The sequence below is a fragment of the Dipodomys spectabilis genome, unplaced genomic scaffold (assembly GCF_019054845.1).
Source record: "Dipodomys spectabilis isolate Male_0828 unplaced genomic scaffold, ASM1905484v1 ptg000002l, whole genome shotgun sequence".
NCBI lineage: Eukaryota > Metazoa > Chordata > Mammalia > Rodentia > Heteromyidae > Dipodomys > Dipodomys spectabilis.
The window spans coordinates 33822170-33844946 of NW_024870679.1; the positions used below are offsets into that span (position 1 = coordinate 33822170).

A 22777-nucleotide genomic window follows, 5' to 3' on the forward strand; every position below is an offset into this window, starting at 1 on the left:
AGCCCCTGCTCATCATTTAAATAAGAGTAAAATAAAGATGTTGTAATAGATTAAATGCAATGCCCAACATTATCACAAGGATTCTTAAAAACAGACAGAAGATGCTAAAGAGGTCAGTATGATACAATGTAAGAAAAACCAATTATTGCTGGTTTTGAAGATGGAAGAAGAAGACTGTGAACCAGGGAATATGTGTGGCTATTAGAAGCAAAGGAAAGGAAACATACTGTCCCCTAGCAAAAAGAATTTAGACTTACATCAAACTTCAATGATGCTCATTAACACTTTTGCACTATTAAGCTGCAAGATCATGTTTCTTTAAAATTACTAGGGTGAGTTGTAGATTAGTGATAGCACACTTGCCTGGAATGTGTAAGGTCCTGGGCTTGAGCCTAAGCACTGCAGTAAATTTAAATAAAATTTCCAGTAGATTTGTTAAATGAACTGTACAAATCTTCCCATAAATTGTGCACATATTGTATAATTTGATATATTTTCAGTTTCTTTGAAATTTCTTACTAATCTTTTTAAAAATATAAGTGGTGTGCTCAACAAAAGAAAATAGTGGTTTGTAAACTTTAATGTCTGTTGAAATCACTGAGGGCTTGGTAAAACAGATTGTTAGGCCTCACTCTCACATTTCTTATAAGTGGAGCCAAAATGTTTGCATTTTTCTTTTTTTTTTTCCTGAGACAGGATCTACCTCACACTCACTCTATAGTTCAGGATGGTCTGAGAATTCACAATCCTATCTCAGTTTCCTAAGTGTTGAGATTGGCAGTTGTGTAACACTAGGCCTGGTTGAAAAATTATATTTTTAACAAGTGTCCAGGTGAGACTGATGTTGCTATACTAGGGATCATATTTGTGCCATTATACTCTTCCCTCTCAAATACCATATCATGGACCACTTTTCCTTCAAGGACTTGGCTTTTTTTTCCTGTTCATAGAGTTTATATAGAGTTCATAGTATCTATAAGCTTTGCCAATACTGTTAGTGGTTTTCCTAAGGTTCACTTCTCCTCCTAAACCCTAGCTCTCTTGCTTTAGAAAATAAGTATTTATTTGGTTTCTTTCATTTTAATGCAGGATAATAAAATCAGATATTAAAATGTTTTAACACAGTACCAAATTCTTTTAAATTCTGTAGACAGGCATATGTTTGCCTTCCTTCTGTGGTAGTTACTCTTTTGGGAGATTTCCCAGGCACTTCTAAATCACAAATTAAGCCACAGGAAAACCAAACACCAAAAGCAGACCAGAGACTTGGAGACTGGTTACGGACACAGGGGAGATACAAGATCTTCCTCCTCACCACCCCCTGTACCCCCCTCCAAAAAAAAAAAAATCAAAGAGCTCTTTTGTCTACCTATTTTTATTACTATTTTTAATTGTTTTCTATTTTTTTCTTTCATAATTTTTATTTTAGGAGTGTGTGTGTGTGTGTGTGTGCGTGTGCGTGTGTGTGCTTTTTTCAAAATCTCTTTTGACCTTTTGGCTCTTTTTTTTCTCTTTTTTGTATGACTTAATTGCTGTTCTGCTCATATATATCTATCGTTGATTATTAGACCTTATCCCTCATTGTGTACATACTTAATCCAGAAACTTATTACTCAATTCACAACCTCTTAAGCTTAACTTCTTTAATAGTCGTATTATTTCTTTTTGGCTATATAACTTTGAAGTATTCCAATTTTAAGAATTTTTATTTTTATTTTTTCATTTTTATCTTTCCCCTCCTCTCATCCTATCCCTTTCTTCTCTCAATATCATTTCTTTATACTTAATTTTAAGTGTTTCATTTTTTATTTAAATTTTTGTTTTTCCATTTTTTGTTTTTTTAATATCTCTCCTATCACTCTGTCCTATCATTTCCCTGTTTGATATTAGGACTTGGTTAAACTCACTCTCCTTTTACCTCTCCACATCTCAGTAATCCTATTTTTCCCCACAATTCTCCCTAAACCTAATAATTTCTGGTTTGTTGAATCCCTCTTGGATGTCCTTAGCCCATTAATCCATAATTGTTTGATGTTGAATAGATTGTATCTGTTGAACTAGATTGTATCTACAGCCATTTTGACTATGCAACTACAGGACTTTGGTTGATGCTTGCCTTCATATAGTGTTCTAGCACAAAACTGGTGTTGCTTTCATACCAAATGGGCAGAACAAGCCAGAGAAATACAAGAAAAATGGCAAGCCAGGTATCTCAGCTCCCACTCATGATAATCAGGTTACAGAACAGTTAATTAACAATCCAGAGGAGAGTTCCCAAAAAGCTCTACAAACACTATTGGTAAACATGATGAATGAAAAGATTGAAAAACTGCAAAGAATTCAGTGCGAGCATAATAGGGAGCAAGACAAGGCAAACTAAAGATTAATACAGGAACTTTATGAGCATGTTGAGGCTAATCAAAAATTACTACAGTAATCTCATGAGCATGAGGAAGGTATTCAAAGATTCATACAAGAATTGCGTGTACAGGTTGAGAACAAAACTCTGATCTCACAAATATGTACTTAAACCACAAAACATGGTACAGGTGTTTTCTGTTTATCTTGTTCACTAGAACTCAGTTCATCTTCTGTCTTCATGTCTTACTGTAGTAGTACTTACTAGTTAATAAATATGTTGATGTTACAGAATGAAGGAACAAAAAAACAAATGTACTACTACAAGTGCAGAATAATCAATCGTGCTTGCTTGAAATGTATTAATTGAAGCCCTGAGGACCCTGAGTAGGTGACATGCATTCAGATAAATGGCCCACATGTCCTCTAGCTCATCAAATAAATCAATGTGGAGAATTTCCTAAAAATACCCTTGTAATCCCAGCTTTGCAAAGGTGTAGGTAGGAGGATCATGATTCCATGATAGCCTAAACCATAAAAAATAACAAAATCCTATTTCAAAAAATAAGCTGGAATTCCCAGTTTTGTGGGAGTGGAGATAAGAAGTTTGTGGTCTAAGGTTGCCCTGGAAAAAGTTGAGACCGTATCTGAAAAAAAAGCAAAAGGGTCTTATGTGTGCTTCAGGTGGTAGAGTGTTTGTCTAACAAATGCAAGGCAAGGCCTTGAATTCAAATTCCAGTACTACTCTCCCACCTGAATAAAAGAGTGTGTTGTTCATGGTGCTAGTGGTTTCTTCCTGTGATCCTAGCTAATCAGGAGGCTGAGATGTGAGGATGGTGGTGGTTCCAAGCCAGACAAGGAAGGAAAATCAATCTCCAGTGAACCACCAAGAAGCTGAAAGTGGAACTGTGGCTCAAGTTGTAGATTGCTAGTCTGGAACAACTAGTGACAGCACTCAGGCCTTGAGTTAAAGCCTTAGGAGCCCACGTGTGTACACACACACACACACACACACACACACACACACACACTTTTTCTTTTCCCAGATTAATGGATTGTCCTATTATTTTGCAGCCAGTTACTTGCACAGTTAATAGGGTGTTTTTCTCACTGGAAACTTACAGGATCTTTTCTCCCATTGTTTTGATGATAGTAGGGTTAAGGATGTGATTCTGTAGTAGAGCAACTGCAAGCATTAGGCCCAGAGTTTAAACCCCAATACTAAAAAAAAAATTACAATAATTTGGTGTGTCTCTGCTTTCATTCATTGAACTTGCTGTTTAGTGGGTCTTTTAAATTTGATTTTGTATATGTGTGTTGGTCCTAGGCTTGAACTCAGGAAATGGGTGCTGTCTTTGAGCTTTTCTATTCAAGGTTAGTACTCTACTATTTGAGCCAGATCTCCATTTCAGGCCTTCTTGGTGGTAAATTGGAGATAAGTCTCATGGACTTTCCTGCCTGGGCTGGCTTTGTACTATGAACCTCAAAATATCCTGAGTAGCTAGGATTACTGTCATGAGCCACCAGCACCCAAATGAATTTTTTTTATTGTTATTTAGGTTTAAGTACACATGAAATGAACATGATAAAAAATTAACCGATTTGTGAAAATTAATGACAAGTAAATTTATCTTTCAGATCAGTCCCCTTTTTAGAAGAGTACATCCCTCTTTAGTGGCTTTTTGCTGGACAGTACAAGTTGTCATGTCGAAAACGAACTTTACAACTTTGGTAGGCGGGGGGTGGGGAGCTGGGAAGGGATGGAAAGGGCAAACAAAGGAGGAGGCTACAATGCTTGATAAGAAATGTACTCATTGTCTTGCCCATGTAATTGTAACCACTCTGTACAGTATTTTCACAATAAAAAAATCAAAAAAAATAAAGATAAGAACTTCATAGGCTTTTTTGCCCAGGCCAGCTTTGAGCTATGATCCTTCTGGGTGGTTAGGATTAACTTTTAATTCCTCAAAAGGCTGAGATCTGAGGATCACGGTTCAGAGCCAGCACAGGCAGCAAAGTCTGAGACTCTTATCTCCACTAAACTACTAGAAAAATTTGGAAGTGGAGCTGTGGCTGAAGTGACAGAGCACTAGCCTTGAACAAAATAAGCTCAGAGGCAAAGTTCATGCCCTGAATTCAAGCCCCAGCACTGGCACACACACACAAAAAGAATTTAAAAATGACTTCATAGTATAAATTTTGGTTTTATATAACTCTTTTGCCAGATGATGAACCTAGCCAGAGTGACTCTCGTACTGAGACTGCTATGACACTACCAAGTGAGTCCAGAGTCAATGTGCACTCTATCATCACATTAAAATTATTAGACTACAGGTATGTAATTCATTGTTGTAAATATTACAAAACACATAGGGAAAATTTGAAAAAGAGTCCTTCAGAAAAAAAAAAAGCTACATGGGCCAGGTACCAATGGCTCACATTTGTAATCCTAGCTACTCAGGAGGCTAAGTTCTATAAAGCAATTTATATATACAGTGCATCTTGATCTGTGTCATCCCTTTAATATCTTCATCCCCCTTTGACTCATTCCCTTCCCTTGTTTTTTCCAGTTCTGTGGCATGTGCAATGTGTCCTTGCTTGCATTCTACTCATTTCTCCCATTCATTCTTCTACCTCTTTCCATTTGCCCTTACCCTGGCACAAATACCCATTTTCTGGTACTTATTTTGTTGGGCTTTTACTAAGTCTTTCTAAAGAATTATACTATTTGCATTGTCCATACAGTCTGTTATACTTCACTTAATTCATTTATAACTGGGTGCTACTCAGTGTTTACTTCCAGATTTATAGGCACATTCTAGCTTCCACAAATTAGGGAAGCCATGCAACTTGTGTGTCTCTGGGTCTGGGTTACTTCATTTAATATAATTTTTTCTAAGTTTTTCTATTTCCTTACTGAGCAGTAGAAGAAAGAACTATTTACTTACTGTATTACTTATAGGTTTCCCACACCCTAAAAATATGTCTGCTCTTTTCACCCCACACTTGGACATGTGAAACGTGCAGATGTGACACAATATATTTTCTGAATTCCTAACTTTCTGAATTCCTAACACTTTATGTGTTTGTAAGTTTTTGTGTCATTCTTCATAAAATTTCATAATTAGTTTGAAAACTTTATAAAATATTTTTTATTGTTTAATGTTTTGGCAATACTGGGATTTGAACTCAGAGCTTCATGCTCACGAGGCATCCATGCCTCCAGCACTTTATTTATTTATTTATTTATTTATTTATTGCCAGTCCTGTGGCTTGACCTCAGGGACTTGGGCACTGTCCTTGAGTTTCTTTGTGTTCAAGGCTAGTATTTTACCACTGCAGCCACAGTACCACTTTCAAAATGTTCTCAGGCTTTTTGTAATTGTTTTGTTTTTGGCAGCACTTTTAAATTAAAAAAAAAATAATGGTAATAATCAAACCGTAATAAAATAGTCATCTTCTGGATTGATAAGAATATTTCATTTTAAAAATAATTTTTCATTTAGTGATAAGCAAACAGCTTTGATTCCTGATGAAGTATTTGATTCCGTGAAAGGCAACATAATCACTTCTATTAACTTCAGTAAGAATCATCTATCTGAAATTCCGAAAAGGTAAGAACTCTTTTTCACTGCAATTTCCATTAAAACATCATTTGTTCTCAGTTGTATTACAGCTTATTTGTGAAATGATTTCCCATGGTTTAAACAAATTAAGTAATAAAATTAAATTTCCTGTATTACTATTATTACTTTTTTCAATTGTTTTGAGTAGTATACATTATTGTGAACACTTTATTTCTCATACACTGTAAAGGAAAATAGATATTAGAATTCATAAAATATGAAATTACTTTTTCTTTCTAACAAACACAAGAGGAAAAAGCTGGGCACTAGTGGCTCATACCTGTAATCCTTAGCTAGTCAAGAGGCTGAGGTCTGAGGATTGCAGTTCAAAGCTAGCCCAAGCAGAAAAGTCCGTGAGATTCTTATTTCCAATTAAACACCAGAATACAGAAGTGGCACTCTGGCACCAGTTAATCACCAAAAGTCCAGAAGTGGAGCTGTGGCTCAAGTGGTAGAGCTCTAGATGAGCAAAATAGCTCAGGAACAATGCCCCAGTCCTGAGCTCAAGTCCCAAGACACCCCCCAAAAAAATAATAATGAACATCACAAGTAAATTGTTAAAGAGCTCACCCAATGCAGTGGATTAATAGGTAATTTGTACTGTTTAATGCATCTTTATTGTTGTGAGCTAGCAAAATCTTTAGTTTGTGAACTTCTTTTTTTTGTCGGTCGTGGGGCTTGAACTCTGGGCCTGGGCGCTGTCCTTCAGCTCTTCAGCTCAAGGCGAGCACTGTACCACTTGAGCTACAACACCACTTCCGGTTTTCTGGTGGTTTATTGGAGATAGGAGTCTCACAGTCTTTCCTGCCCGGGTTGGCTTTGAACTGTGATCCTCAAATCTCAGCTTCCTGAATAGCTAGGATTACAGGTGCGAGCCACCAGCGTCCAGCTAGTTTGTGAACTTTTATTTTGAAAAATACTGGTTAGCTAGCAGAAAACCATATACCCAAACAAAGTTGACATATTTCAAACAAAATTTAAATATATTGAAGTAACATATAGTTAGTAGAAAAAAAATAGAAAATCACTATGCTATAGATCCATACCTGTTTGTTTTATGGATTCAAATTAAGATATAATAATAGGTCTGTTAGTCTCCTTTGTGCCAATTGGCTTAAACACAGAAAAGTGGAGTTTTAAATTGCTTCAACATACACTTAAGGTCAAGTGGAAGATTTTACACAGAAAATAGTAAGGTCATTTAATGTTTTATGCTTATTATTTATGCATGTAAAATCTTTGGAATGTTTGTGAAAAAGTAAAAAGTACAGAAAATCATTTCAGCAGAAGTAATATAGTAATCTGCATATAGTTCTGACTTGATGCAGTTGGTAACATTTTTAAAATTGTTTCTGTTTCAGGATTGTAGAACTGAAGGAAATGGTGTCTGATGTCAATCTCAGTTTTAATAAACTCTCCTTTATATCCGTGGAGTTATGTATGCTTCAAAAATTGACTTTTTTAGATCTAAGGTATTTATTGATACTCTTTGCTTGATTTAGAAAAAGATATAATTTTTCTTTGATGTTTGCTTTATTAGCCCTTTAAGTCATATTACATAGGTAAATGTAGAACTTGTCTTTCATGTATTTATTTATTTATCTATCTATTTATTTATTTGGTTGGTTGGTCATGGGGCTTGAACTCGGCTTGGGCACTGACCCTGTGCTCTTCAGCTCAAGGTGAGCGCTCTACCACTTGAGCTACAGAGCCACTTCCAGTTTTCTAGTGGTTTATTGGATATAAGAGTCTCACGGACTTTCCTGCCTGGGCTGGCTTTGAACCGGGATCCTTAGATCTCAGCCTCCTGAGTAGCTAGGATTACAGGCGTGAGCCACTGGTGCCAGGCTAAATTGTTGAGGGCTGACACAGCCCTCCCTAGTCGAGCAGCTTGCATGACTTCTCTTTAAGGAACCTACTTGGTTTAAAATACTACATTTAATACGCAAAGCCATAAAGTAAAAGAATAGTATGTCTGGCAAAAATAATAGAAACTATTTTGATCTATTCATAAATAATATGAGGTTTAGTTTATGTCCAATTTGGAGTGACAGTATCAGAAGTTTGACAGTTCTTTAAAGGGAAACAGAATTACATAGTAATTTATTTGCTCTGATATAATTTAAAATTTTCATTTTGTACTGGGGTGTGACCTTAGTGCCTCATACTCTCACATGGCTTTTTTGCTCAAGGCTGGTGCTCTACCACTTGAGTCATACTTGTTTCTCTGGCTTTTTGATGATTAATTATAGATAAGCATCTGATGGACTTTTTTAACCTGGTTTGGATTTGATTAGGATTCTCAGATCTCAGCCTCCAGAGTAGCTAGGGTTACAGGAGTGTCACTGGCACTTGGCTTGATTTAAAATTTTTATTTGTAAAAATATCTTTATTCCCTAGGTTACTCTCATACTTTTATATTGTTATTACAGGTGGTTTTAGTTTAAAGTTATGCTTCTTAGCTCTTTTTAGCTGGATATTTCATGGCATATACAGTCTGGCCCTTGACTGAACTATACACTAAACCTCTCATAAAAATGAAAGAGCATAGCTCTTCTTGCTATGCTAATTGTCCCTCTTCTATCTCTGTCTCTGTGTTTCTTTTTTATTATTATTATTGTGAAAAAGCCATACAGAAGGGTTACAATTACATGGGCAAGATAGTGAGTACATTTCTTTTTTTTTTTTTTTTTTTTTAATTTTATTTTATTTTATTTGAGAACATACTGTACAGAGGGGTTACAATTACATGGGCAGGATAATGCATACATTTCTTACCAAGCATTGCAGCCTCCTCCTTTGTTTACCCTTCACCTCCCTTCCCAGCCTCCCCCCTCCCCCCCACCCAATCATACCCCCCCCCCCCCCCCCCCACACACACACACCGACATTGTAAAGCTGGTTTTGACATGACATTTTGTACTTCTCATTGTTGCAACAGGTCCACCTGAATCCTTAAACGACTTGTTTGTCTCCATCTCCTCCACATGTTATACTGACATCAAATATAGTGAAAGCAGGGGTTACACTGTGGGGGAGGGACGTACAAAGCAACAAAGAAATAATCTTATAAATGCGTTAGAAACACATGCATGAAAGAAACAAAAACATTAAAATAAATATTTAAGGGTTCGTTTTCCTAACATCACATTATCTGACCTTTTCCGCTTGACTCATACCTATACTAGATATTGCAAATAAGGGAAACCATGGGACCTATGTTTCTTTGGGCCTGGCTTACTTCACTTAATATAATTTTTTCCAAGCCTTTCCATTTCCTAACAAACGGGGAAATGTCATTCTTTCTGATGGACGCATAGAATTCCATTGTGTATATATACCACATTTTCTTGATCCATTCATCTACTGAGGGGCATCTGGGTTGGTTCCATATCTTAGCTATGGTAAATAATGCTGCAATAAACATTGTTGTGCTGGTAGCTTTAGTGTGGTCTTTTTTGTAAACATTAGGGTAAATGCCCAAAAGTGGGATTGCTGGGTCATAGGGGAGTTCTATGTGAAGTCTTTTGAGGAACCTCCATACTGCTTTCCAAAGTGGTTGAACAAGTTTACATTCCCACCAACAATGAAGTAAGGTTCCTTTCTGTCCACATCCCCTCCAGCATCTGTTGTTGTTAGAGTTCTTGATTTTTGCTGTTCTAACTGGAGTGAGGTGATATCTCAATGTTGTTTTGATTTGCATTTCTTTTATGGCTAGGGATGTTGAACATTTCTTCATGTGTCTATTGGCCATCCTTCTTTCTTCTTCAGAGAAGCTTCTCTTTAAGTCTTTCGCCCACTTATTTATTGGGCAGTTGTTTCTTTGAGGATTTGTTGTTGGGTGGTTTAATTTTTTGAGTTCCAAGTATATTTTAGATATGAGACCCTTGTCCGTTGTATGGCTAGTAAAGATCTTCTCCCAATCCGTGGGCTTTCTATTGATCTTGCTAGCTATGTCATTTGCCCTGCAGAAGCTCTGCAACTTTATTCAATCCCATTTGTCCAACCTTGCTTTGATTTGTAGTGTTTCCGGGTCTCTATTCAGAAAATTTCAGCCGGAGCCAAGGAGACCTAGGGTTTCTCCTATTCCATCCTGTAATGTTTTCAGAGTGTCTGCTTTGAGTTCAAGGTCTTTGATCCATTTGGAGTTGATTCTGGTGCAGGGTGATATATAAGGATCTAGCTTTAGTTTTCTACATGTAGTTAACCAATTTTGCCAGCACCATTTACTGAAGAGGCTGTCTTTCTTCCATTGTATTGTTTTAGCTCCCTTATCGAAGATTAGATGGCTATAGGTCTGTAGGTTCATTTCTGGGTTTTCAATTCTATTCCATTGGTCCTGAGGTCTGTTCTTATGCCAATACCAAGCTGTTTTGATTACTATGGCTTTATAGTAGAGTTTGAAATTTGGTATTGATATTCCTCCAGCAGTGTTCTTTCTGTTGAGGAGCGTTTTTGCTATTCGGGGTCTTTTATTGTTCCATATGAATTTTTGGATTGCCTCTTCTATTTCCTTGAAGAATGAGGGTGGAATTTTGATAGGTATTGCGTTGAATTTGTCGATAGCCTTGGGAAGTATTGCCATTTTCACGATGTTAATCTTTCCAATCCAGGAGCATGGGAGGTTTTGCCATTTTTTAAGTTCTGTGTTGATTTCCTTTTTCAAGATTTTAAAGTTTTCATCATAGAGGTCCTTCACTTCTTTAGTTAATTCCTAGGTATTTTATTTTTTGTGGGGCTATTACAAATGGAGTTGCTTTCCTAATTTCAGCCACACTTTTCTCATTGTTGGCATACAGAAAAGCCATTGATTTTTGGGGGTTAATTTTATAACCTGCTACTTTGCCAAAGTTTTGAATCAGCTTGAGTAATTTGGGAGTGGAGTCTATGGATTCTTTAAATACAAGATCATGTCATCTGCAAAGAGGGAGAGTTTTATTTCTTCTTTCCCTATTTGGATCCCCTTTATGTCTGCATCTTGTCTTATTGCTGTAGCTAGGCATTCTAATACTAGATTGAAGAGAAGTGGAGAGAGTGGGCATCCTTGTCTTGTTCCTGAGTTAAGAGGAAATGGCTTTAGTTTTTCACCATTGAGTATAATGCTGGCTGTAGGTTTGTCATATACAGCTTTTATTGTATTGAGGAATGTTCCATGGATTCCTAATTTTTCCAAAACCTTCATCATAAAGGGGTGTTGGATCTTGTCGAATGCTTTTTCTGCGTCTATTGAGATAACCATGTGGTTCTTATTCTTGCTCCTGTTGATGTGATGAATAATATTAATTGATTTGTGTATATTGAACCAGCTTTGCATCCCTGAAATGAATCCTGTTTGATCGTGGTGTATGATTTTTTGGATGAATTGTTGAAGTCGATTGGCCAAAATTTTGTTGAGAAGTTTTGCATCAATGTTCATCAAAGAAATGGGTCTATAGTTCTCTTTCTTTGCTGAGTCCCTGCCTGGTTTTGGGATGAGGGTTATGATGGCTTCATAGAATGTGTTCGGTAGTGAGCTTTCTCTTTCAATTTCATTGAAGAGTTGGAGGAGAATTGGTGTGAACTCTGCTTTGAAGGCCTTGTAAAATTCCGCTGTAAAACCATCTGGTCCTGGACTTTTCTTAGCTGGGAGGTCTCTTATTGCTGTTTCTATTTCAATGCTTGATATGGGCCTGTTAAGATAGTTTAACTCATCTTGGTTTAGTTTTGGCATGTCAATATTTGCTAGGAAGAGGTCCATTTCTGTCAAGTTGTCAAACTTATTAGCATAAAGTTTTGAGAAGTATTCCCTTATACTGTTCTGAATCTTGGTTGTTTCCATGGTGATGTTTCCATTCTCATCTCTGAGTTTATTAATTTGGGTGTGTTCTCTTCTTTTTCTGATAAGATTTGCTAAGGGTCTGTCAATTTTGTTAAGTTTTTCGAAGAACCAACTCTTTGTTTTGTTGATTCTTTCTATAGTTTTTTTGGATTCTAATTCATTTGATTCTGATTTAATTTTGATTATTTCTTTCCGTCTACTGGATTGGGGTTTATCTTGCTGCTCTTTTTCAAGGAGATTTAGATGTATCATTAAATTGTTAGTTTCAGATCTCTCCAATTTGTTGATGTAGGAGCTCAGAGCTATAAACTTGCCTCTGAGTACTGCCTTTGCTGTGTCCCAGAGGAGCTGGTAATTTGTGTGTTCATTTTTGTTGAATAGCATGAACATTTGAATTTCCTTTCTAATCTCTTCTATGACCCACTCATGATTCAGCAGTGTGTTGTTCAACGTGAGTACATTTCTTATCAAGCATTGTTGCCTCCTCCTTTGTTTCCCCATACCATCCCTTCCTCTCTGTGTTTCTTATTCTCCTGTTTTTGAGGCAGGATCTCACGTATCCCAAACTAGTCTTGAGTGCAATATGTAGTGCAGGGAGTGGTGGGATGTAAGGCTTCCCATTGTTGCTAGGATGACAGGCCTTTGCTACTGCATCCCGCTTTCCTTTTTGGAGACGGAGGTTTTTGGACCTTTGCTAGCTTGGATCAGGGGTCTTTCTAATTTTAGACTTCCTCATAGCTGAGAATGAGTGTTACACTGTGCCTATCTGTGATTGAGAATGGATCTTTGACCTTTTCTGCTCAGCTGGCCTTGAGCTTGGATTCTTCCAGTCTCAGCCTTCCAAATAGCTAGGGTTGCAGTCATGAGCCAGTGGGGCCCTGCTTCTCATAAGTATTTTCTGTTGATAGTAGCTATAATGCTACTAGACACTTTCTGCCTTGCTGTTAACTTTCATTATAACATTGCTCCCAGATTGTTCCAACAGTAAATATAATTCTGTTTATTGTCGTGTAGTGAGATATAAATAAGCAAGCATTGTATAAATTGAAATTCTAAACTTAGATAGAAGTAGACCAATTGAATAGATGTTTCTCTTTTATTTCACTTTTCACTTTTTCTTATTTTCTAAATATTCCTGGAGTTGAAAAATTTGCATTTATTTATTTAATTTGTCTGTTGTGGGGCTTGAACTCTGGCCCTGGGTGCTGTCCCTCAGCTCTTCAGCCCAAGGCAAGCACTCTACCTCTTGAGCCACAGTGCCACTTCCGAAATTTTTGTCTTTATATAAGATATGTATTATCATTAAGAATATTTATTTCAGGTGGTATACCATTGTGATCCAAATCCTATATAGTGTGATTGCTGAATTCATTATGAAGGAGATAAAGAATTAATTTACAGTATCTACCTCATTATATTTATTATGAAAGAGTTGACTGCATATTGGCACACTAAATATTTTGAGCCACTGACTGATTCAGAATACTCAGAACTTAGCCTTAATGAGATGAGATTAAGAACTGACATTAAGAACTTAAATGAATGTTTTTTTTTTCCCCTAAAAAAAGTTGATGATTTATAAATTAAACTTAATGAAAGTTTTAAACTTTGTAACTCCTCTGTTTTAATTTGCCATTAGGAACAATATTTTAAATTTTTTGCCTGAAGAAATGGAATCACTGACAAGATTACAAACAATCAATCTGTCCTTTAATAGGTAAGAGATATTAAGGTAATTCTAGAAGTCATTCTGTAGAAAAATGTAGATCTTTCTAACTAGAGAAAACAACTAGAAAAAGCCCAATAAAAATGCCCATTTTTATTTTAGTAGTCATATTTTTTTTTCATTTATAAAAATGCCCATTTTTATTTTAGTAGTCATATTTTATTTTCATTTATCCAATATTATTTTCATTCATTCAATATACTTGAAAGTGATATAGCTTGCTTAGAATTTTCAGTTGATATATAGCAGATTTTTATTCTCTTTTACCATTTTGAGAAATCTAAATTTTAGATTTATCTAGACAAATAGATTTATTTAGACAAATATTCAAATAAATGATTTTAATTGCTTAAATAGAATCACAACACATAAGAAAAGAAATATTCTGAGATTATCTGAAGGTAGAGAAGGTAATTTTGAAACTGAGGCAATAGACATTGCCAGGCATACAGGAAAAGGAACTACCAGTTACAACGAATAGCATGTGCTGTAGTACAAATAAGTTATAACTTGGTAGCTAGTTATTGCTGGTGCTGAACTATGCACTTGGATATATCATCTCATTCTTATAAAAATCTTGTATGGTAAGTTCTATTATGTCTAGTTAAAAATTGAAGATTTAAATAACTTAAGCATACTTAAATAATAAATCATAGAGCTAGTATTTGAATCTAGGTAGTTTGAATCCAGTTGAGCTCTTAGTCATTGTTTTATAGTTTTTTATGATGAAAATTGATGCTAGTAGCAATTTTTAAAATACGAATGGCAAGCTTATATATAAATAATGCAGTGTTGTTAAAATGTATACTTCTCATTTTGATATTTGTTCTGTTGGCTTCAGTATTTGTGTTCTCTTACACAAATAGTTTATAGCCATATTGCTGCTTTAAGCATACTTCTCAGGTGTCTCTTAATTTTTACTTGTAAATTGAGCTATCATTTCTCTATTGAATTGTCTATTGAACTATCTGTTGCATTATAAGTAACATATTTGGGGAAGTAGTACAAACTAGCCCAAAGTTCTGTGTTAAAAATTGAGCTTCATCTTTTGTAATTATTTTGTTCATGGTTGGGGGCTGGTAAAGAAAAGAGAGGCTTTTTTGGAGTAACTTGGGCCATCTGTATCACTGGTTATCCGTTCTCAAGTAACACTGGAACTTCAGAGTTGTCTTGAGCTTCCCTTTCACTGTTGCCGCTTGCTTTCTTCTTTTTTTGTGATGGTGCTGAGACTTGAACTCAGGTCTGGTCACTGTCCATTAGTATTTTCACTAAAGGTTGCCACTCTACCACTTCAGCTAAAGCTCCACATCTGGCTTTTTGGTAACTAGAGATATTAGCCTCATGGCTTTGAACCAGCCTTCTGAGTAGCTAGGATTACGGTGTGAACCACTGGCATCCAGCCAATGTACTTTTTAACAGCAAGGGAAGGGAAGTATGGAGAAATGAAAAGATCACATCTATGAAATTCTCTCCATCAGCCTATTCTTGTTTTTTCTAGCCTAGGTTACAATTTAACTTACACTGTAGCAACCAGATTGTACACCATGGGACCCTCTGTGATTTGGGGTTAATTTAGTATTGCTGAGAGCCCCCCCCCCCACTCTTCTGTCTTTTGCTTTGGAGAGCAAGAATCTTTGCTTGGTGTCATCTTTGGAAAAACACTAAGGATCATTCATTTTGGGATGAACTTTGTATATTTAAAAAGTATCACAAATTGTACTTTATGTATACATAGTGGTTTATAATAAATGAATTAGGAAAGAATGCCTGCATGAGACCTCCGAATTTCTTTATGTCTGAATGTTTTACTGAATATGAATACTAAAACAACAAAGAATTTATTCCAAATGTTGGATTTTTGATTTATCATTGGTAGTAACTTATAAGTTTGTCCACTTAGCATGTATTGCAAGGTTTCTAAAATTAATATATTTTCTTATCTTCTAGGAAATTTGAATGTAAGACTTAATTCCTAAAGAAAACATTATTTCATGACATAATTCATAATCTTTTTAAGGAATGATTTTAACTTCTAGTTCCAGTATATTTAGGTGTTCTGTTCATATATTAATAGGTTCAAAACGTTCCCTGAAGTTCTGTATCGTATCCCCACACTAGAAACTGTTCTGATTAGTAACAATCAGGTTGGATCTCTAGACCCTGGGAAAATGAAGATGATGGAAAATTTGATCACATTGGACCTTCAAAATAATGACCTCTTACAAATTCCACCAGAGCTTGGAAATTGCGTGAATCTAAGGTAACTACACCATTCTTCTGAATTTGTTGATTTTTAAACTACTAAATAATAGTTAAAAAAACTCAGAAACCCAATTCTGTTTTTCAAATTTGATCAAATATTTTAAACTTTATTTATAGAGTATATGCATATAGTATACATATGTAGTAAACATGTATAAATATATGGACTATATTAGTAGTACTTTTTATATGCTTATAATGCAAGCTCTACATAAAAATGTCAGGAAAATATGAACCCTTTAGCATTGCATATAGGACATTATTATTATTGTTATCATCATCATGATCATCATTATTTTTTCTGGTACTGAACTCAGTGCATGGGTAATGCTCAGTGCCTGAGCTTTTTGTTCTTATTTTAAAATCTTTAATATAATTTTAAAATTGTTATTATAAAGGTGATATACAAAGATGTTACAGTTATGTAAGTCGGGTAAAGAGTACATATCTTTTTGGACATTGTCACTCTTTCTCAATCTGTTTTATTTACTAGCTATTTTTTTCTTAGCTTTCATTAGTTAATATGGGGTTTCAATGTTATATTTCCAAACGTTTACAATATTTTTAATTAGTCTCAATTCTTCTATTATTCTCTCTTCCTTCTTCACATAACTACTTCAACAGGTGTCATTGTACTATTTACATAGTCACTATCTATTTTGTCTGAATTCAAACTTTTTTCATCTACCCACCTAATAACAGTCTGTTTCTCTTTCCCTGTCCCTCAGCCATTGATCAAAAGCTTTTACTGGGGTTCCTTTATGTTTGTTAATTTACAATGTTAACAAAGTTATTTGCCCTACCTTTTCCCTTCTCCTTTCTCCTTTTTTTGTGCCATCCTTGCACAGGGACTATGCTTATGTTCTTTGTGTCATTCCAGTTTCAGTCTGTGTGCTGCTATAGAGAGGCTGTTTGTACTGTTTACAGTAGCTGTTCCCTCAGCCTTTAGACAGTTGTCATCAGTAATCATACTATCCCCTTTGAAGGTCTTTGCTGTTCTCCAGCAAAATTAATTCCTGTTCTGATGTATCATCATGCTCTTTTGGACTCAGTTTGTATCACTATTTTGCCATCTTTAAAAAAGATTTGTTCTAGTGCCTAAAACATAGTAAACACTCATTAAGTCCATTAGATATAAAGGGAATTGGGGATGTTACTAGAAAGCTAACTAGTTAAGCAGAACGTGCCAGAAATAACTTTACTATAACTATCTGAATATTAAGTTTTTGGCCAATTTTACTTTACTGGGTCAGTTCTGGTATCTGCTGTAAGTAAACTTAGTTGATTATTATTATTGGCTATAATCATGTTCTATAAAGTCTTTGTGAAGTGAACTGGAGAATATTGAATATTGCTTCTAAGTATTCTTTTTCTGTAAGAGTCTGATCCCAACATTTTTATCAGCCCATCAGTACATAACCTTGTTTTGTGTGTTTCTGTGTAGACACCTTCTAAATTTATTGTTGATTCATTAGCATTGAATTCATGGCCAAGAGCACTATAATTTAATCCTAAAATAAAATAATGTATGTATTTTCTTCATTATACTTTTTTTTTTTGGTCTGGCCGTGGGGCCTGAACTCCGGGCCTGGCGCTGTCCTTCTTCAGCTCAAGGCTAGCGCTCTACCACTTGAGCTACAGCGCCACTTCTGGCTTTTTTCTTTTTTATTATGTGGTGCTGAGGAATCGAACCCAGGGCCTCATGCATTCAAGGCAAGCGCTCTACCACTGAGCCACCTTCCCAGCCCCCATTATACACTTTTGTACCTGTGAAAATTGGAAGTACTTCCACACTATACTTTGGGGCTAATTAATTAGTTTATTTTTTAAATTTAAATTATCTTTTAAAAAATTAATTTACTTTATTGTTGTTATAAAGATGATATACAGAGGAATTACAATTACATGAGTCAGGTGATGAGTCCATTTCCTTTCATACAGTGTCTTCTGTTCCCTCACTCTCTCCCAGTCTCTCCCTCCTGTCTCTACCCACAAGTTGTATAGTTCACTTTCTTCTGTGTCCAGTGAGCTCCACTTCTGCAATTTTTTCACCCTTTTCCCCTTGAGCTCTGTACCCTTCTCCCAGCCTTCCTGAAGATATACACTTGAATACACCATACATAAAAAAGGAAGACAGAGTCATCTAAAAATATCTTTTAAAACATAGTCCTAATGGCCTAGGCTGGGTTGAAATTCAAGATTCTCCTGCCTTGGCCTCCCGAGTGCTAGGTTGTATGAATGCCTTTTCACACCTATTAGAGGACATTTTAAACAGTGAAATCATTAAGAAAAAGTATGGAATTTGAAAACTGTTGCACTTGATTGACCACAGGAAGGACACTTGTTTCCAATATAAGAGCTGAAACAGAAAGATAGAGCATTACTTTGTTTGACTTAAGCTAGGACATAGCCTTTTGAATGATTCATACTTTTCTATGCTCTGTGCATGCCTGTAAATGCCCTTGAAGTACCACATATACTGATTTTGGAGTTGCATACTTCAGTGAATATTCAAATTTGCAAATATGGAATCTGTGAATAATTAAGTTCAACTATAATTAACTTTTTCCCCAGGAGTTAAAAAACACTTAAAGGAATTATTGAAATAATTTATAAATATTGGCGATCTCGCTCTCTTTCTCCCTCTTCCCTACTCCCTGACCCTATTACCTTTCTTCCTCTCCTTGCCTTTCTTTGTGGTATTGAGGATTAAAACCATGCCTTCAGGTGTGCTAGGCAAGGGCTCTACTATTAAGCTGCATCTCCAATCCTTTTAAATTTTATTTTGTGATAAGGACTTGCTATACATCTCAGATTAACTTCAAATGCATTGCTTTTGTTTTAGCCTACTGAGTAGCTGGGGTTTAGGTGGTTGCCACCATGCCTGGCTAAAGATAAAATTTAGATCAACTATACAATATGGTGTATGGCTTCTGATTTTGTTTGCACATATATATATATATATATATATATATATATATATATATATATATATATATATATATATATATATTTTGTTGATCATGGGACTTGAACTCTGGGTCCGGGCACTGTCCCTCAGCTCTTCAGCTCAACGCTACCACTTGGGCCACAGCACAACTTTCAGTTTTCTGGTGGTTTATTGGAGATACGAGCCTCACAGACTTTCCTGCCTGGGCTGGCTTTGAACTGTGATCCTCAGATCTCAGTCTCTTGGGTAGCTAGGATTATAGGCCTGAGCCACCAGTATCCAGCTTTAAAACATTTTTAATTGAGGATATTTCATGAATTATATAAAGAAAACAAGTCTTTAAGTTTTAAAGGGCTTAGGAACTTTATTTCCAAACATGTTAATTGACATATGTGTGTGTGTAGTCAAGGATGGAAAGGACAGACATTTTAATGTTTTTCAGAAGTGGTGAACTGATACATTGATTATGATTCTTGGTGTGGATGGATGCTTGTCAGTTTGAATGTTTGTATAATCTAATCTGATCACTTATTATGTGGTCATATAAAACTGAGAAGAATCTAGAGTAAATGGTGATTCAAACCAAAGATTCAGCATTTAGGAACTATTTGATTTTAAGCAAGCCTATTTTCCCTAAATTTGTTTTTTCTCATCTGTAAAATAGGAATATTTATGGTACCTACATCATAGTTATTGAAAAATTGACCAATAAATAAGTTACTTATTTTAATTAGTTTCATGTAATAATTATTCAATTAATATTGTGTGTTGGTTCTTATAGCTATTATTCCAAGTATTTAAGTGCTCTGATTTGAAAATGGACCAATAGGAAAAAGTGCATGATTTATAAAATTATAAATAATAATTTATTTCCTTGAAAGAAACGTCCACAAATAGAAAATGTTTAAGTTCTCTGTTTCTTTCTTTTGTTTAGGACATTACTGCTAGATGGAAATCCATTCCGTGTTCCTCGAGCAGCCATATTAATGAAGGGAACAGCTGCTATCCTGGAGTATTTGAGAGACCGAATTCCTACAAATTAGTTGTTTCTTAATCCTTAGGATAGTAGAACATTTTGTTTTAGTACCATCCCAAAGGTAACAGCTAAAATTGATCCTACAGTTTCCCAGTAATTACCTAGACATTGGTATAGTTGAGCTGGCTATAATCATTGTCATTCAAAGTTCTTTTATTATTATTTCATTTTTCTGAAATGTCATGCACATTTAAATGATGTTAAATGCATATAGTCATGTAATTTCCTCCATACATGTTCTGAATATTTTACACAGAAGTTTTCCTACTCAAATTCATTTCCTTTTAACATTGTAAGTACTGTTTTCAAAAGTATAGTTTATTTGATGTGATTTAATATTTTTATAACAGCATTTTTGTAGATTTGGGTTTTTCCCCTTGTTTCTTTTTATATTCCATGTGCTGTGACTAGTTGACTTGAATATGAATATCCAATTTCTATCTTTTTAATAGAAATAAAATGATTTCCATTTAATATCATTCTTTGGCTTTAAAAACATGTAAAACTTTTCATACCCATGATAAGTCTTTTGTAATGTGATTAATCTCAGTTCAAGTTGTGTTTTTTTGTTGTTGTTTTTGGTAGTGGTGATTTTTTTTTTTTAATTGTTGTTTTTTTTTGTTAGATAGTAACTATGTGGCCCAGGGAGACCTCTAATGAGTAATCTTCCTGCCTTAGCCTCCTAAGTTTTGAGATACAACTTTGTGCCCTGTTTTTAGTAAAAGCTTTGAATTAGCATTTATTATCTTGATTTTTTTTTTCTTACTCTAGTGAGTTTTTTGTTTGCTAGCAATTTAGTGTTTTCCTTCTGTTTTATGAAATTATTTCATCAGGGGGGCTTACTTTATAGAAATGCTACTCAAGTTTTAGGTATTGGAGAAAGTAGTGTTATTGGAGAAAGTAGTGTTATTGTTGCTACTCTCACAATTTTGGCATTAAAACAATAATATTTTTAAGTGTTGGTGTTGTTTTCAAGATGATATTCTAGTACTTTTAATTCAGGAACTTCAATAAGATTGGATCTGCATAGTTCCTCTCAGTGAAAAGGGGTGTATTTAAGTACTTTTTGTCTCTTCCAAGAAAATAAAATTGAATTCCTTATCTTATTAATCCTACAGAAAACAGAGACCAATGAGTAGTCTATATTATATAGAAGTCTCAAAGAGTACTTTGCTTTAACACTTACAAAGCAGGTATATTTGTATACTTGCTTTTATAACATACCTCTGGGTAGGTTTTAATGAAGCTCTGTATAGATTTTTCTTTCTGGCACCTTAATTTTGAGATTTGCTTGCTGTTATCAAGACTGAACTTGCAGTTATAAAGTTATTTTGTAAAAGAAATTTTGTATAGATTGACTTAATAAAACTCAAATATAAACAATTTCGTTTATCCCAAATTACCAGAATTACCATATGATTCTATTAAGTAGCCAAGGGAGTAGCATGTATATCAGTAGATAGATAGATAGATCGATAGATAGATGCACAGATAGATAGATACAGAAAATTTTAGATTAAGGCATGCTTATATTATGAAAAATCATTGTTAATAAAGATACTACATGTTCATAATAAAAATTACATTTTTCAAATATCAATTACAATGTTTTTGTTTGTAAAGAAACATGTCTTTATGTCTCAACTTTAAGAAGTCTGCTTGAATAGTAAATCAAAGACACTTTACAATAAGGTGACATTTTATTATTTATACAATAAGGAGACTTTTATGTTATTCAAAACACTTTTTTAAATACTGAAAAAGTTGAGTACATCAAAGCCGAAAAATGGCTCTGCTATACACTGCACAGCTTTATTTTAGTCCCTGTATTTTGTGTCTGTACAGAAAGCATCTTCAAAATGCATCCTAATCACATTGTACACCTTTACCCAGTAGTATCAATACATAAAATAAAACTGGAGAATATTCTTGCATTTGCAAATTAATTAATTTCACTGATTCAGTAAATTTAAAATATAGATTCATAGGACTTCTTTGCACATAAATGAAGCAGCTTTCAAGGTTGTTATGGTCTCATACTGCAGAAAAAAACCTATTAAGTACATTCACAATCTATGTTAATAAAGTAGTAAATATGTCTTCATTCAGTTGTATTTACATCAATATGTAGTTTAACTAAAAAGTACTGTTAAATCATGATATAGGAGTCTTTTAACACGTACAAAAATGACATTTTATATATAATTTGAAGCTCAAAATCACAATTATTTCAAAATATTAATTACAATACAGCCATTTCAGTTAAACATGTCATGATTTGATTTTTTTATAAAATGGTAAAACTTTTTTTTTTTTTTTTATTAAAGTAAGCATTTTGTTTTGAATTGGCTAGAGTACATCCAAGTAGAAAATCTTAACTGTTAAGAGGTGTTTCCTGCCCCCTCCCACCCGAATTTGTAGATAGCCACCTAGGCTAGCAAAGAGACAGAAAAGGCCCCAATTTATATAAAGATTAAGCCTCTTTTGCTATGCTGCTGTGGCCTGTTGGTATTTCCATAAAAGCTTTACAAGGGAAGCATCGATAAACTAGGTAGTGGAATGCATGCATTAATATACAATATGTCTATGTAAAAATGTCAGTGTTTACCAATGCACATTAAAATGTTCACAAAGACTGCAAAAGAAGTCATAAAGAAGCACTTTATCTACTGGTTGCATTTTGTAAACTTGAAAAACTACTTAGTAATGTAATGGAATTTCTTTGAAATCATATCCCAATTCAAGTTCTTTCTCTGACTGAAAGAGCTGTTGTTTACTTGGCCTTAAGATGTCACTGTTGTGCTGCACATATGGTAGTGAAGTTCTATGTCACAAAATAGAAGTCTAGAGACTGTAATAATTTTACTAAAATAGTGATTCAAAGTAGTATCACTACTTAGGAATTTTTTTTAAACTTACAGGAGAGTGAAATATTTCACTGCCTTATATGACCTCAAAATGGAAAACCTTTGTGTGTGTTTTGCATGCAAGAAAATTAGAA

At 34.7% G+C, this 22777-nt stretch overlaps 1 protein-coding gene across 1 annotated transcript in view; it reads left to right on the forward strand.

Moving 5' to 3' along the window:
* Nucleotides 1–21376, forward strand: part of Lrrc40 (leucine rich repeat containing 40) — a 49197-nt gene extending 27821 nt beyond the window's left edge. The window contains exons 10-15 of the mRNA XM_042682856.1: nucleotides 4584–4692; nucleotides 5865–5972; nucleotides 7346–7456; nucleotides 13442–13519; nucleotides 15603–15788; nucleotides 19675–21376. Of these exons, the coding sequence (XP_042538790.1) occupies nucleotides 4584–4692; nucleotides 5865–5972; nucleotides 7346–7456; nucleotides 13442–13519; nucleotides 15603–15788; nucleotides 19675–19783 (701 nt within the window). The 3' untranslated portion in view covers nucleotides 19784–21376. The remainder of the gene's footprint in view (nucleotides 1–4583; nucleotides 4693–5864; nucleotides 5973–7345; nucleotides 7457–13441; nucleotides 13520–15602; nucleotides 15789–19674) is intronic.
* Nucleotides 21377–22777: the final 1401 nt, after the last annotated feature.